The sequence below is a fragment of the Manis pentadactyla genome, chromosome 3 (assembly GCF_030020395.1).
Source record: "Manis pentadactyla isolate mManPen7 chromosome 3, mManPen7.hap1, whole genome shotgun sequence".
Taxonomy (NCBI): domain Eukaryota; kingdom Metazoa; phylum Chordata; class Mammalia; order Pholidota; family Manidae; genus Manis; species Manis pentadactyla.
This window is the reverse complement of record NC_080021.1, coordinates 188,529,951-188,543,669: the sequence shown is the minus strand read 5'-3', so window position 1 is coordinate 188,543,669 and position 13,719 is coordinate 188,529,951. Positions and strand designations below refer to the sequence as shown.

Genomic DNA, 13,719 nt, shown 5'->3' with positions numbered 1-13,719 from the left:
GCCTGGAGCAGTCCGGACTGGGTAGGGGACTCTCTGCGATCCCAAAGGAGGCAGTTCTCTGCCCTGGGACAGCTCCTCAGGTGTGCTTAGAAGGCTCCCTAGCTGCCTGACAGGTCAAGAAAAAACAGGTGGGTGTTTATACCATGTGCTTTGCAGGTGCTGTCAAGACCCTTGCACAACAAACCCAACTCTTTTCTCTTGATGCTCACTAGGCTCCTAGGATCAAGGCTTTGTGACTTTACCTTTAAGTTGTGTGTTCAAGCCTATGTTCATGGTACACATTCCCCTGGCATGGTGTCCTGACTTCACCTCGTTATATAATCCCACTGTGAAGGAGCTACTGCGCCCTGTACACCCTTGTCAACGTGCATGCTTGCCTCTGATTTCATAGTCACTCCACCTTCCTCCAGGCCAGGTCAAATCACCCACCAAGCTCCATGGTCCACCTGCAGACACTGCTGTTACACAGTGGCCATTACACTGTCTATCAGCCATGGCCAGAAGGGCTGATGATTGCATTTTTCTCCATGTCTTTGGCCCTGTCTCTCCCTTCCACTCAGGCAGATAGTCAGTCAAATCCATGTTCACAGCCTGTTGAGGGATATGGCAGGGCAGAAAAGACAGAAGCCTAGAAATCTTTCTAGATTTTGTTTTCAAAAGTCTGAGTTCTTTAAATGGCTAAACCTAGAACATTGGTGAGAAGACATTTGTGGAAGTCAGCTGAGAGCCCTTGGGAAGGAGATGCTGGGGACCAGGGCTCTCTCCTCACCCTGGGGAGAGGTGCAGACAGAGCAGGATGGCAGGTGCCTGGCAGTGGCAGCCTGGGTCCTACTTCCTGTTGGCTGTGGGAGCAGCTGCAAGACCTGGGTCCCTGGAGGAGCACGGCTGCCTGGGCGTGAGGGTGCAGGACTCAGAGCAGCCTCCTCAGGATTCCTGCATCCAGCTATGGAGGCAGCAGCAGTTGCCCAGTGGCATGTGGGTGGACCAAACTCTAAAGCTCAGACCCCCAGCACTGTGCCTGGCACCAGGTGGGACTCCACAACTTTTCTCTCAATGGATGGAACCCCAAGAAAGACCGAGTTTTACTCAGTTTAACAGAGGCTCAGCATCAGAAATAAGTGGAATTGTAGAAAACAACAAAGCACTTTTCCTTGTGCTGAGGTTTTTATCCACCTTGTTAATTTTATGCCTGCATGCATATGTGGTTGCGGAAGGCACCAGTGCGGGAAGGAAACTGTGTGTGGTTCTAATTGTCACTTATATCCTAGGAGAGCTTAGGCTCTGTGGTAGAGAGATAAAATTAAGAATCTGCATCCATCATTACAAGGGTGGGAGGGACCAACAAGGTGCGCAGGAAAAGAAGCATTTCCTAGCAGGTCAAGTGTCCTACCCTACAGAACACCAGAGGCTCCATCCTGCTATTGAGGGTGAATGCCACAGGCATCCCAAGCAGTGGTCTTCCAGGGTCTAGAACATTTGGTGTGCCCCCCACCAAACAGACTATGGGATCAGAACTGGGTAAACCCAGGTCTGAGGGGAGCAGTCACAGTCTCTAATTGGTCTCGTCCGAGGGCACCAGCCTTCTCACTGACCTCCTGGCCTCCAGCCTCAGACGCCTCCAATATACCATCCAAATTACAAAGCTGATGAAGCCACTCTGCTCCCCAGTGCCCCAGTCCAGCTCCTTAACCCGATCCCCCCGCTCTCCCCCACCTTCCCCCTCACCATTGCGTCCTTCCAAGCTCTGGTACAGGCACACTAAACTTTTTTCTGCAGCAAATGTGTCAGATTCTTTGTCGTCACTGGGGCTGGAATGTGGGGCCAGCTGGTCAACCCAGGACCAGAGAGCCAGGAGACTGCCTGCTCTGGAGGCTGCCTCAGGAGAAAGGTCAATGCTGAGGACTGTGTGCCCCTCCCCAAAGCCCCCTCCTGCGGTACCAGATGGAGCAGAGATGTTCCAGCCGCTTTTGCTGCAGGGCTTTCTGGTTCTTCAGCATGCTTTCCAGCTCCTTCTGCACAGCTGGAGGAGTCTGGATCCTCTCACTGGCCATGAACTCACTGAGCATCCAGATGGGTTGGCACCATGGAGAGGAGAGGAGGGTAGGGTGTGCACGAGAGGGGATGAGACATAATAAGAACATTCAGAACCCAGCACCCTTACACCTCTCCCAGCCCCTTCCTCCCCGTCCTGGTCCTCAGGGACACTGAGGAAAGGAGAGGGGAGAGAAGAACCAGTGAGGCTCTGGTGCTAAGGGCACACATAAGGGGCCGACAGGCATAGATCCAAGTGTGAGTCCTGACTGCTGCCTGCCCACTATGTGACCTTGGGCAAGTCACGCCTCTCCTCTGAATCTGAGTTTTCTCTTCTGTAATGGAGCTAATGATAGTACCTTCCTCCTTGGTACTTGTAAGATGGCAGCAAGACACTACAAGCAAAACCCTTAGCACTGTGGGTGGCTCATGGGAAATGCCTGGTAAAAGTCAGCTCCTGCCATCACTGTTGATGATTATTGACATTTGTAACAACCTCCCAGGCCCAGGCCCAGGCCGGCACTTTGCATATAGCATATATTGCATATAGTTGATCATAACTGAAACCCTACCCAGTCCATAACTGTGCCTGTTTTGCATATAGACAGAAAGGCTTCAGATGTTCAAGAACTTGATCTAAGCCACAAGGGAAGTACAGGTGGAGCCAGGGCTCAGAACACTTTTCCTTCCTCCCCAGTGTGAGACTCTGGTGCTCTCCGTCTGGAAATACCGGTGTGCAGCTGGGCCACCCATCCCTAGACCCGCAATGTGGATGGACAGACATTCAAAGGAAGCCTTGCTTGTTGGCCGAAAGCTCCAGGAGCCTTGTGTCCTATTACCAAATGTGCCACCTGGCAGAGGAAGCCCAGAGATGGGCCCTCTCTTCACCCTCCCAGGGGTGAAATTTGTTACCAAAGCGGGGGAACTATCAAAGCCTGAGGGATAGCCATTCTCCTTGGCCCAGTAACACAGGGTTACATATAATAGTAAAGAGTGGAAATTGGGCAGATAATCAGACTAATGTTTCAAACAATATGTACTGTGCTCAGAAAATGCTTAGACAAGTGTTTATGAAGAAAATAAGATACAAATTTATGTGTGCAGTGTGGGTTTAAAAAAGCCGGGGAAAAAATGTATTGAAATATCAGCATTGCTTTTCACTGTGATTGGAAATTAGTAGTGATTTTTAATTCCTTATTTATATTTTTATCTATTTTAACTTTTCTTTTCTTATTTTTATTTTGGTATCATTAATCTACAATTACATGAAGAACATTATTTTACTAGGCTCCTCCTTTCACCAAGTTTCTTTTTAAAAGCACAATTACTCTTACCATCAGAAAACAATAGCCTTTTAAAGTAATGACAGAAGGGGAGAGAGAATGCCACCCCCTTGCCTGTGCCAGTGCCCAGGTGGGCTGGGGGAAGAGCTGTGGGCAGTGTGGGCAGCCGCTGACCTGAAACTCTGCAGCAGGGCCTGCTTCTTGAGAGTCTTCCAGGCATCGACCAGGCACTGCCAACGGCGGTGGCTCTCAAGCTCCTGCTGCAGTGTGGCCTCCCTCAGGTTGACAAACAGCTGGGCGATGGCCCTCCGGCTGCCCAGTAGGGCATGGTTTATGACCTGTGGTCACAGGCAGGCAGGCTCTAGATGGGTAGATGGGGGTGGGGGCTCTCCAAGATCAAAAGAAAGCTCAGTTGGAGAGGAGCAAGGGGAGGCTGGAGAGGGGCCCGGTGAGGTGCAGGATGGGGGCCTGAGCCAAAAGAGATGAGCAGGGTGGTGAGAGCATCTGAGGCGTACACACTGAGGGATCAGTAGGCACTCAAGGAAACTGCCTGGGACAGTGTAAGTCTTTCCTGGAGGCTAATGATGAACTCTGACCACATGAGCTTCCGCCCAGCTCCAGGACCACATCAGACTGTTAAGGAAGCTGATCTGAGTTCACTGGAGTGAAGTGAACTGAATGAAGCACTCACTCCAGGGGGCTCTCAGTGTTTAGCTGTTTTGTATATATTCGTTCCAAAAGCATACTGCTCATGCCATCTGGGACCAGTCACATATGGTTGTGGTGAGAACCAGGCCCTAGTGCCAAATGAGGCCAGAGCTAGAACATTCTTTGGCAATCCTCCCAGGGGTCCTCATCTGGGCACCCTTGGCATGGCAGTAGGGACAGTTCATTGTGTGGTGCTGTTGTGCCATTTGGCATCCCTGCCCAATTCTATAAAAGTACCACTCCCAAGCCCCCAGGGACTGGAATAAACAAAAATGCCTCTTACACATTTCCCAAAGCCCTCCAGGTACTGTCCTGGTCCAGAAGAGCACCTGCCAAGCTCAGCAGGTAGAAATTCCAGTAACATTTTTCACTGGAACCTGAGGTCTAATATAAGCTGTACTCCCTAGCTGGGGGGCCTTGCCAAGTAATTCTCCAGCCTCCAATTCTGCAGCCATAGCATAAAGATACTGCTATTTGCAGTATAGAAATTTTGTGAAATTAAATGAGATAAATGCACATAAAGCAAGCAGTAAGTGCCAGTTGTTATAATGAGCAGATTAAGCTTAGGAAAGTCAAACAATCAAACAACTGGAACACCACTAACTCTGACTCCCGTAATGGATCAAAGGAATAAAAATTAGGAACTCTTGCTTGTCTCAAAATAAGAGCAGCCACTGCAGTACTCCCAACAAGTACTGGGGTTTAAGTATCACTATTATCCCTGCCCATTTTATGCACAGGGAGTTCCAGGGGCAGGGGCTGAGTTATTTTGGCATCCTTCATGTCTAGGCAGTGGAGAGGGAGGTCTGTGTTCACTCCGTCTGTTTTTGTCCAGGACCCCAAGGCACAGACCTGGGTTGCAGCCCATGTGGTTCTGAGCGCTGTAACCTGTGTGCTGCCTAGAGGCCCCTTATCTGGCAAGCCCAGCTTTCTGCATAGGACTTGGAAACCCGTGCAAGTAAAATGCACGTCTGAGTAGCCAAAAGAAGCATCCTTTCAGACAGTGGTGGGGTCAGGCTTAACTCTGACTTTGGAGACATCATGAACAGCCTTGAATTTTTTGTTTTCTACCCCCAAAAGAATCAGTTGAGGGAGATGGGAGTGTGCAGAGAGAAGCAGTGGAGACAGAGTTGGGGACAGGCATTCAGGAACAGAGCAACAGAGACCGAAGTAGGAAGAGAGACATGAAGCCCTTGAAAAACTAGACAGACAGAGCAGGCAGGGCTCACTTAGGAGGGTGCAAACCGCCTTGAGATCAGGACAGCTCCACTGTATAGCACCTATTGCAATGCACATAGTAGCCGAGATGGCCAGGCAGGTGCTAGTAAAACCAGCAGCACTCAAACCAATGATGCTGTGGGGATTAAAATGGCAGGGAAATATTAAATATACTTCAGAAAGATTTCTGTTGAAAACACCTAACGAAGAGTGAACCCAAGTGGCCACACAGAGTTACTTGGAAGTGTTACAGACGAGAAGCCCGTCATTCCTGACATGCCAGGCTCTGGGGCATTCTGGGGCCTGCTCCTTCTCCTGTGGGCTGATCTCTTGCACCTGAAATCCACTCACCATGGCTTCTTTATTTATCAGCCTGTACACATCAGGCTGCATGAGGTAGGAAGTTCTCTCTATGATTTTCACATATTTCTTCAACACACTTTTCAGCTAGAAAAAACAAGGCACCATAGGTAGTGACTATCTTCTGCAGAACTAAAAGAAAGCAGATGAATCTTCATTAAACCCCACAAGTGAAAATCACCAAGAGCCCATCTGTAAGCCAACTCACTTTGTCGGTCCGGGAGAACTCAAGCAAATGTAGTTTCTCATCCAGCTCCTTTATCTCCTGCTTCTGGAGCAAGAATTTCTCAGCCACCTGATCCCACAGCTCCAGCAAGGTCTGTGCCAAGACAAATGGGTCAGGTGGGAGAAAGGGTGGCTGGGGTCGGGGGAAGGGGCAGGACCCAGGTAGGGCAGAGCCCGCCACAGAGGGATGCCTACTTGGATGGTGTAGTCTTCAAGGTTGTCATTTTCCACCTTTTGGAAGAGAGAATTGATGTCTTGATCAGACTCAGCCAGCTTTTTTATGAACAGTGTTCCTGGCTCCAAGATGAGAGGTTCCATTTCCTAAAACAGGCCAAGGGCGATGCCTATGGTATCAACACCACTGGGGCAGAAGGAAGCCCCTCTGTAATGTGGAAGTGCCAGCCACAGTCCTGTCTCAAAAGTAATAATAATTACCTAGCTCTAAGGAGTTAAGGCTTAGTAATAAGTTCACAGGCAGAGCACAAGAACAGCCACCATTTATTTCAGGCACACACCATGCGTGGGGCTCTGCTATATGCTGAGTCCCCATCCTCAGACTCACTTGGTCCTCATCACAGCTTATGAAGAAGTTGCTGACATCAGGCTGGCCGATGGTTGGGGCTCAACAAATATTCATTAAAGTGGCTAATGAAAGAATCCCAAGTTTACTTCAGATGAGGAAACTGAGGCTCAGTTATGTTGTATGGCCAAAGACTCATGGATGACAGTGGAGCTCCCGTCCAGCTGGGACACATGAGGAAAGGGATGCATGGTCTGGGGGAGCTTCCTGGTGCTTTGGGTACTGAACCAGCTCCAGGAATAGGGGAAAGGCAACAATCAGAGGAGACTTGGGGAGAAAGCGCTGAGTGCCATGTGGGGCTCAGAGAAGACCTGGCAAGGCAGAGAAGGGCCTCACCTAGGGAACACTATAGGGGCCAGTGTGGTTAAGAGATGGAAGGTCAATGGAGAGGAACAGGGAGACAAGTGAGGGTGGTGTGCCCAAGGGCCAGGCAGCACCGGCTGCAAAGCAGGGGTGGGCAAGGGACTAGGCCATATGGCCTCTCACTGGTAGGATTGAGCAAGGAGTTCAAAGCCTGCACTTTGGCATTAGACCTGCAGTCCAGTTTCCATTTAGCCCCTTATGTGTCAAGTCAGACAAGACTTTCTGGGCCTCTCCTGTAAAATGGGAGTAATTACAGTACCTGACTTATAGGGCTATGCTCATAACAATCACTCATAGCTAGACACTCAAACATGGCTATGATTTTACCTACACCGTGGTGACCACGGAGGACCTCCAAGGTGTCAGGGAAGGAAGGGAGGGAGCAGTGACAAGCCAGGGTTTGGAGTGGCCCAGGAACAGAAGGGGAGAGAGGGGGGTTATTACCATCCCAATCTGAGCGATCTCCTCCTTAAACCTCCCCAGAGCACTCTCATAGCTCCGCTTCTTGTAGTCTCCTTGTGCTTGAAGGGTGATGCTGCCGATCTTCTCCGGAACTGCGGAGAACAACAGAGGTGGTAAGGCTGCCCTCGGAGCTCCAAGGCCAGGGGGCAGTGCCCAGGAAAAGGCAGCAGGCAGAGGGGGCCTTGGTCAGGGCGTAGACCCCCCACACAAGGCCAGCAGTGTCAGTGGCTTAAGGAAAAAGAGAAGATGAAGGTGATCCGTGAGTGCTATGGGGAATGAAGTCTTGCATATACAGTTATATGCTGCAAAAAAGTTCCAAAGTGGTATTTATAGAATGGAACCATTTATGTTTTTTAGAAAGTTTCACAGACACAAATACATACACAAGTAAGAATAAGCAGCACTTACATAGCACCTTACATGTACCAGGCATTGCTCTGCTTCCATTACTGTGCATGAAGAGGCCAAGGGGCAGGTTCTATTTATCGGCTCTATTTTACAAGAGAGGACACACAGAATGGGGCTTAGGGAAAGTACACAGTGGCCAAGCAGGCATTTGGACATGGGCCATCTGCTCTAGGGTCCGCACTCTGACCTGTGCTCTGTTGTCCCCAGAACTGTGTGGGAAGCTGGACATCATGTGGTTTTGTGGGTTGGGCACTCTTGGGAGAAGAATGGGTGCTATTGTGGAGGGAGAAAGTTTACTTTCTGCTTATCTCCTTCCTTTTTCTACAGTGAGCATGTATATTATTTTTACTTCTTAAATTGTAAAGAAAAAGAGCTTACATATTGGGGTAAAGTCAAACCAGGACAATATAGTATGAAGGGAAAAAATGTAAATTGAGAAATCTTCTTGTGAAATCACAGTACAAGATCTTTTACCCACTGACATTCATCAGTAAATGCCATGGCCCAGCATCCCCTTCCCCTCTCCCAGCTTCCTGCACAGGAAGAAAGCAGAGGGGGGGGGCTCAGGGGAGAAGGCCCAGGGGAGAAGGCCCAGGGGAGGGGGTTCAGGGCAGGAGGCCCCCTTTGCGGCTGAGCAGAGGAACACAGAGGGAGCTTTAGGTACTTCCATACTGGAGCCTCCAGGAGATCCTCCCGGGGCTCTCTCTGGCTCCAGCCAGGCCTGCCCTCGTGGCTGAATGGAGGCTCACCCACAGTGTCCATGAGGCCCCGGACTTCCCGGGCAGCAATGGTGCTCTCACTCTCTTGAGCTTTTTCCTTCTTGGCTATTTTCTTTTCCCTGAGGCACAAGCAGAGGAGAACAATAAACCTCCAGCCCTCTTGCCCTCTCAGGGCAGCTCTGGCTCATGAGGGGGTCTTCAGAGGGACCCTGGGTGTCGGCAATAGCCCAGGCCCTCCCAATTCCAGAGAGCCCCCAAGGCTGTGCCAGTCTGCCAACAAACACTGCATGGGCACCTGCTGCCAGCAGACACCACAGTCCCTAGACAAGAAGTCAGGGCCTGTCCTCAGGAAGCTTGCTTCCACTCTGGCTGCAAACCAAATGTGGGTGGTAGACAAGAGCCATTTTCCACATACAGAAACTGAGGACCAGAAAGTGTGGGACCAGCCTGGGAAAGCCAGGCCAGTGCTGAGCATTCAGCATTGGCTCCTTCAGCAACCCAGCCTATGAGGCAGCTGGGGTAACCACTGTCCAGGACAGAGGAAGGGGACTTAGATTAAGCCACTGTACAAAGGAGAGCTGGGACTCCCAGACCCGTGCATATGACATGAAGTCCAAGGTCCAAGGGGTTTGGGGTAGAGAGAGTCGAGATCCCAGGACAAACTATCTCAGCAAGAAGGACCAGGGTGGGTGAGCATGAGCTTAGCTTTAGAATAAAAGTCCCTAAATGCACGGTCCACGGGGCAAGCACCACAGAGATGCAGCAGTTCTCAGGGATGCCTGCCATTCCTCGGGGCCCCCGTGTGTGCAGCACTTTCCAGTCATCTTCTCGTGTCGTCTGCACTGCAGACCTCCGACAAGGAAGACCTCAGGACCTGGGCACAGTGGTGGGGCCTAGGCCGACTCTCCAGAGGTGAGGCTTTCAGCCTTGTCCACGAAATGCCCCTGGACTAAGAAGGGCCCCATGGGAGCCTGGGTGCCCTGACTACTGCAGCTGCTGACGGCTCTGGCTTCTTGGCCATTTGACCTGGGGCCTTGAGAGCTTGATTTACACAAGTGGTAATCCAGCCCACCGTGGGTCCCTCTCCCACTCATCCAGAGGCCCTGCCCTGGGTGAATGAATACACAACTTGACTGGCTTTGACTGGTTGAACTTTCAGGAAGAGGACAAGGCACCCCAGAGAGACAGTGATGCTGAGTTAGTGACCAGTTTTGAGGCTGGCACGTTACAAACACATCTCTCTTCCTGCCACAGGCCACAGGGAGTTGTGCTCTGGATCTGTATCCAGGCAGAGCTGGCTTTGTCCATCTGTCCCAGGAAGCTAACACAGCACAACGCCAGCACCCTCTATGAAAAGTGCTTTCTCAAACACTGTCCCATGGGTGCCAAGAACTGCTGACTGATGCTGTAACCAGTAACTAGGATAATGGGTGGTTCTAGGCTAAACCCTGGGAAGAGGAGACCCTTGGGAGGCACAGGTCAGCTCTTGGCCAGCTAGGAGAGGGTTTGGACCCTTGCAGGAGGTGGAGTCATGGCCAGGTTGTGGGCCCAATCTCCTGGGAGGCAGGGGAGCATGGACAGGCCCCAGCTGTCTGTGCTTTGGGATCCCTGCTTTGGGCCTCAGGCACATGGGCTGGGAAAGCTGGTCTCCAGCCTAGGCTTGGGGGGCCAGTGGCTTTGCCCATCTGTAGATAGTGAAGGGTGCTGAGGGTCAAAAGCCTTGGGAGTTTTCCCTGGGAAAAGTCAAAGATCAGGTCAGGGCAGAGATCTTTTCCCAGCATTGGGTCAATCCCTGCCCCAAAAGGGATGGAAAGAAAACAGGTAGAGATGGACTGACTTCCTGTCCCAAAGTCTCAGACCAGAGAGGGGTTAATGGCTACTGCAGAGCTTAAAGAGCCAAAGGCAAGCTCAGCTTCTGCTATTTTCTCCTAAAAGCCCTGTGAGAAAGATGAAACGCCTCCTTGTCCTTGTCTTTCTCCTTGCCTTTCTTTTTTCTCTATATAAGGAATCTGAGCTCGGGAGCTGGAATGGCATGTGCAGGAATCTCAAGTTCACCTTCTCCTGATCGCTCTGCCCCAACCCCATATGCTCCCATCTCAGGGAATGGTGCCTCCACCGTCCATCCAGACAGGTCAGGTCAGAAGCCTAGGACTCTCAGAAACCCTCTCCTCCCACCCAAGCCATCATCTAGTTCAGTGCGTTGTTTCCAAAATAAACCTGAAAGGCCCTCCTCTCCCTCTTGCAGCCCCACCAAGCTTCTGTGGACAGCACTGGCCTCCTGCCTGGCCTCCCTGCTGCTGCTTGCAGCTTCCTACATTCTGTGCACAGCTGCCAGAAGGCCTGACAAATGCAAGTCAGCTGCTCACTTCAGTAAAATCCAGAACACCGACGATGGCCTGCAAGCCTCTCCTAGCCTCATCTCCCACCCCTCTCCCCAGGCCCACTGACTTCTTCAGTCTTCTGGAGCGGACCAAGCCCTTTGTGCCTCAGAGCCTGACCCCAGGCTTCCCTTCCCTCAGTCTGGTGTCAGCTGAGGCCCCTCCATAGAAAGCTTTCCTGACTCCTGTCCCACCACTCCATCCTCTGTGTCAGAGCCCTCTCACCTTTGGGGGAACCTTATTTATTTACCTCCAATTCCAGGAGAGTGGGATCCCCAAACCCAGTGCCTGGCTCTAGGCACTTGATCAATAATTACTGAGTGCAGAGGGGGATGATGGGAGGGAGAAGCAGACAATCCTGCAGAGTAGGCATTATTACCTCCCTCTTTCAGGGAGGCACCGGGACTTCATTCCTCTCTCGGGCACTCATCTGGTGTGAGCTCTTCTTGAGGCCTGAAGACTCTGACACATCCCCAGTGTGGGCATATGGCCTGGACCATAGGACCTACCTGTAGAGAACAGGGTTTTCTGTGACCCAGTCATTGGGTAGGCTATGCACCCACTTCCACTGCCGAGGAGCCATCAACTCCCCTTCAGGAATATCCACCTTCTTCATCAAGGGTTTCTTGCCATTCTTCGCAGTCACAGAATGTTCCACAGCCCGCTTCCTGCTGGCTGCCAGGGAGCGGACCAGCTGCACCTGAATCCATGGAAGCTCTGGGTTAGGGGATCAGCCCCAGCACCCTCAGGCTGGCTGCATGGTCTTAGAAGGTCGACTGGGACCCTACCAGCAGGATGGCACCTTGCAGGGAGGCCTTCGCCCCAGGAGGGACCTCCACCGCCCCCCACCCCATCCCCAACCAGCAGTCATTCACCCACTTCTAGAAAGATGCTTTAGTGAAAATTAAGATGATCTGTCCCAGCACTTTTTATAATCAAAAGAAAGTGGGAAAATGGAGCGGTCCAATAACATGGGATTGGTTGAGTAAACATGGTATGACCCTTTAAAGGAATGTTGGGCATTTATTAAAAATGAGACTTCTATAAAAATTTTTATGACATGTGGAAATGCTTATGATATGGTATAAAACATATCAATTAAAAACATAAATTAAAAATTATAGCAAAAATTATACAGTATGATCTCAAAATTCTAAATGCATAGAAAAATGACTGGGAGAAAATATGCCAAATATTAAGAATGGTGCGTTGCTTCCATGGAGCCAGATCCTGTGAGTGATTGGTTTCTTTGGTCTCTTTGTATTTTCATCATTTCCAAGCCTTCTACAGAGTGCATGATTTAGGGCACAAAGAATGAAAATCCCTTGTAAATAAGCAGTACAGAACTTCAAAGAAAGGGTTTGAGTCCGTGTATTTCTTTTTTGACATCCTTTGTTTATGAAGTTTTTTAAATAGATGAGAAATTATATGGTTGTCAAAAGGGTGTTATTTAATACATTATGGGAAGTCCTAAATCCACAACTAGGCAGCCACTGAACATGAAGTATATGGACGTCTATTGTGTGGGAAAGGTCTGTGAAATACTGCTAACAGAGAAAAAAAGGTTTCAAAGCACTCAGTTTTTAACTGAAAAATCAGAAAAGCTTTTACGGATAGGAAAAAGACCCAGGGCACCCAATGGTTAATTCTGGCTATTTCTGAGTAATTTAAATTTAATTAAAACCTTTTAAATTTTCTTATTTTCAAGGATAGACATTCTAATTTTGTACTCCTACGTTTTCAGAACCAGTAAGAATTACTTTTAAAATCAAAGCAGTTTCGAAGCCCTTATTTTATTAGAGTCCCAGGCAAGGAAGCCTTCAGAGGGAGGGAGAGGAGTTGGGGGGGAGCAAAGGGAAGTCTGAGGAGCAGAGGGAAAAGGGGGATGGGAAAAGGGGGGACAGAGGGATAGGCCTACCTCAGCCTTGAAGATCTGCTGGTAGACTTTCCCGTTGGGAACCTGGGTCACCTTTCCCACTGAGGACATCTTGGCGACTGGTGGGATGCCCCTACTGGGAAGCCACCGTCCAGGAATCACGTCTGGGTTTTGATCTCATTACCAATCGGAGGCTGAGAAACCGACCTACCCCCGCGCCCCACTGCCCTCCGCGACGAACATACGTCTTCCCCAGAGAATATGGCCCCCCGGATCCGAGCTGGTGCGGGACCCACCTGAGGCCGGGACTCCTTTACTCTGGGAGAAACGTCGGGCCCCTTTCCACCCTCAGGATTTTAATTTTAAACAAAAGGACGAAGGGAGGGGCGAGGCAGCACAGCCTGACCCTGGCTATGCTAATTAGTCACCTACCGTCGCTGAGAAGACCCCCGGCCTCCTCTCAGCCCTCCCACCCCCACCCCCACCCCAAGCTCCCAAGGAGCGGGGACAGCCCCTGGCAGACCCTCTAAGCCCGGTCAAATGGAAGGAGGCCCTGCACCCCACCTTCAGAAAGCACTCTCGGGTCAGCCAGGGCCTGGCCCACCTTAACGGCCACGGGACGCGCTGGGTCTCCGCGGCAACGCAGAGGGGAGGAGCCCCGCTGGTCCCGCCCCCATTCCTCTCCGCGCAGGGAGGGGGCAGGCCTGGAAACCCGAGCTCCGCGCCGGGAGTAGGGAATCTCGGAGTCTAGCCCTTCCCTCCCTACCCGTTTCTCCTCTGTGCCAGGGGTACGTCGGGACCATCGGGAGCGAGGGGAGCAGCACACTAAATGTTCTGAAAAGTCGTAGATGTAGCTCCGAGTCACTGCGGTCAAGCAAATCATCCTATCTTCTTTGCATTGATTAAAACCAACCTCTGCTGGGAAGCAGCATAGGGCAGTGCTTGGCTATAAGAAGCTGAAAGCGTGTCCAAGGCCATCTCCTTGTCAGATTAAGAGGTTGAAGGTCCTAAAATTCAGGCCTCGACGCTTGAATGGAATTATAAAAAGGCTAATTTATGTGACATTTTGAGCTCCACTCATCCTAATTTATGTGACACTTTGAGTTCC

At 50.8% G+C, this 13,719-nt stretch overlaps 1 protein-coding gene across 3 annotated transcripts in view; it reads right to left on the bottom strand.

Moving 5' to 3' along the window:
* CCDC180 (coiled-coil domain containing 180) overlaps positions 1–13,041 on the bottom strand; it is a 68,086-nt gene extending 55,045 nt beyond the window's left edge. For 2 of the 3 annotated variants that reach the window (XR_008996562.1, XM_057498869.1), the window contains exons 1-9: positions 12,654–13,041; positions 11,245–11,435; positions 8,388–8,476; positions 7,213–7,322; positions 6,021–6,146; positions 5,809–5,919; positions 5,592–5,687; positions 3,489–3,652; positions 1,939–2,058 (exon numbers count right to left, since the gene is read on the bottom strand). Coding sequence is in view for 2 of the 3 variants with exons in the window: in XM_057498869.1 (XP_057354852.1) it covers positions 1,939–2,058; positions 3,489–3,652; positions 5,592–5,687; positions 5,809–5,919; positions 6,021–6,146; positions 7,213–7,322; positions 8,388–8,476; positions 11,245–11,435; positions 12,654–12,722 (1,076 nt within the window). In the remaining variant the exon portion in view is untranslated. The other variant, XM_057498870.1, reaches the window with a different exon arrangement.
* Positions 13,042–13,719: the final 678 nt, after the last annotated feature.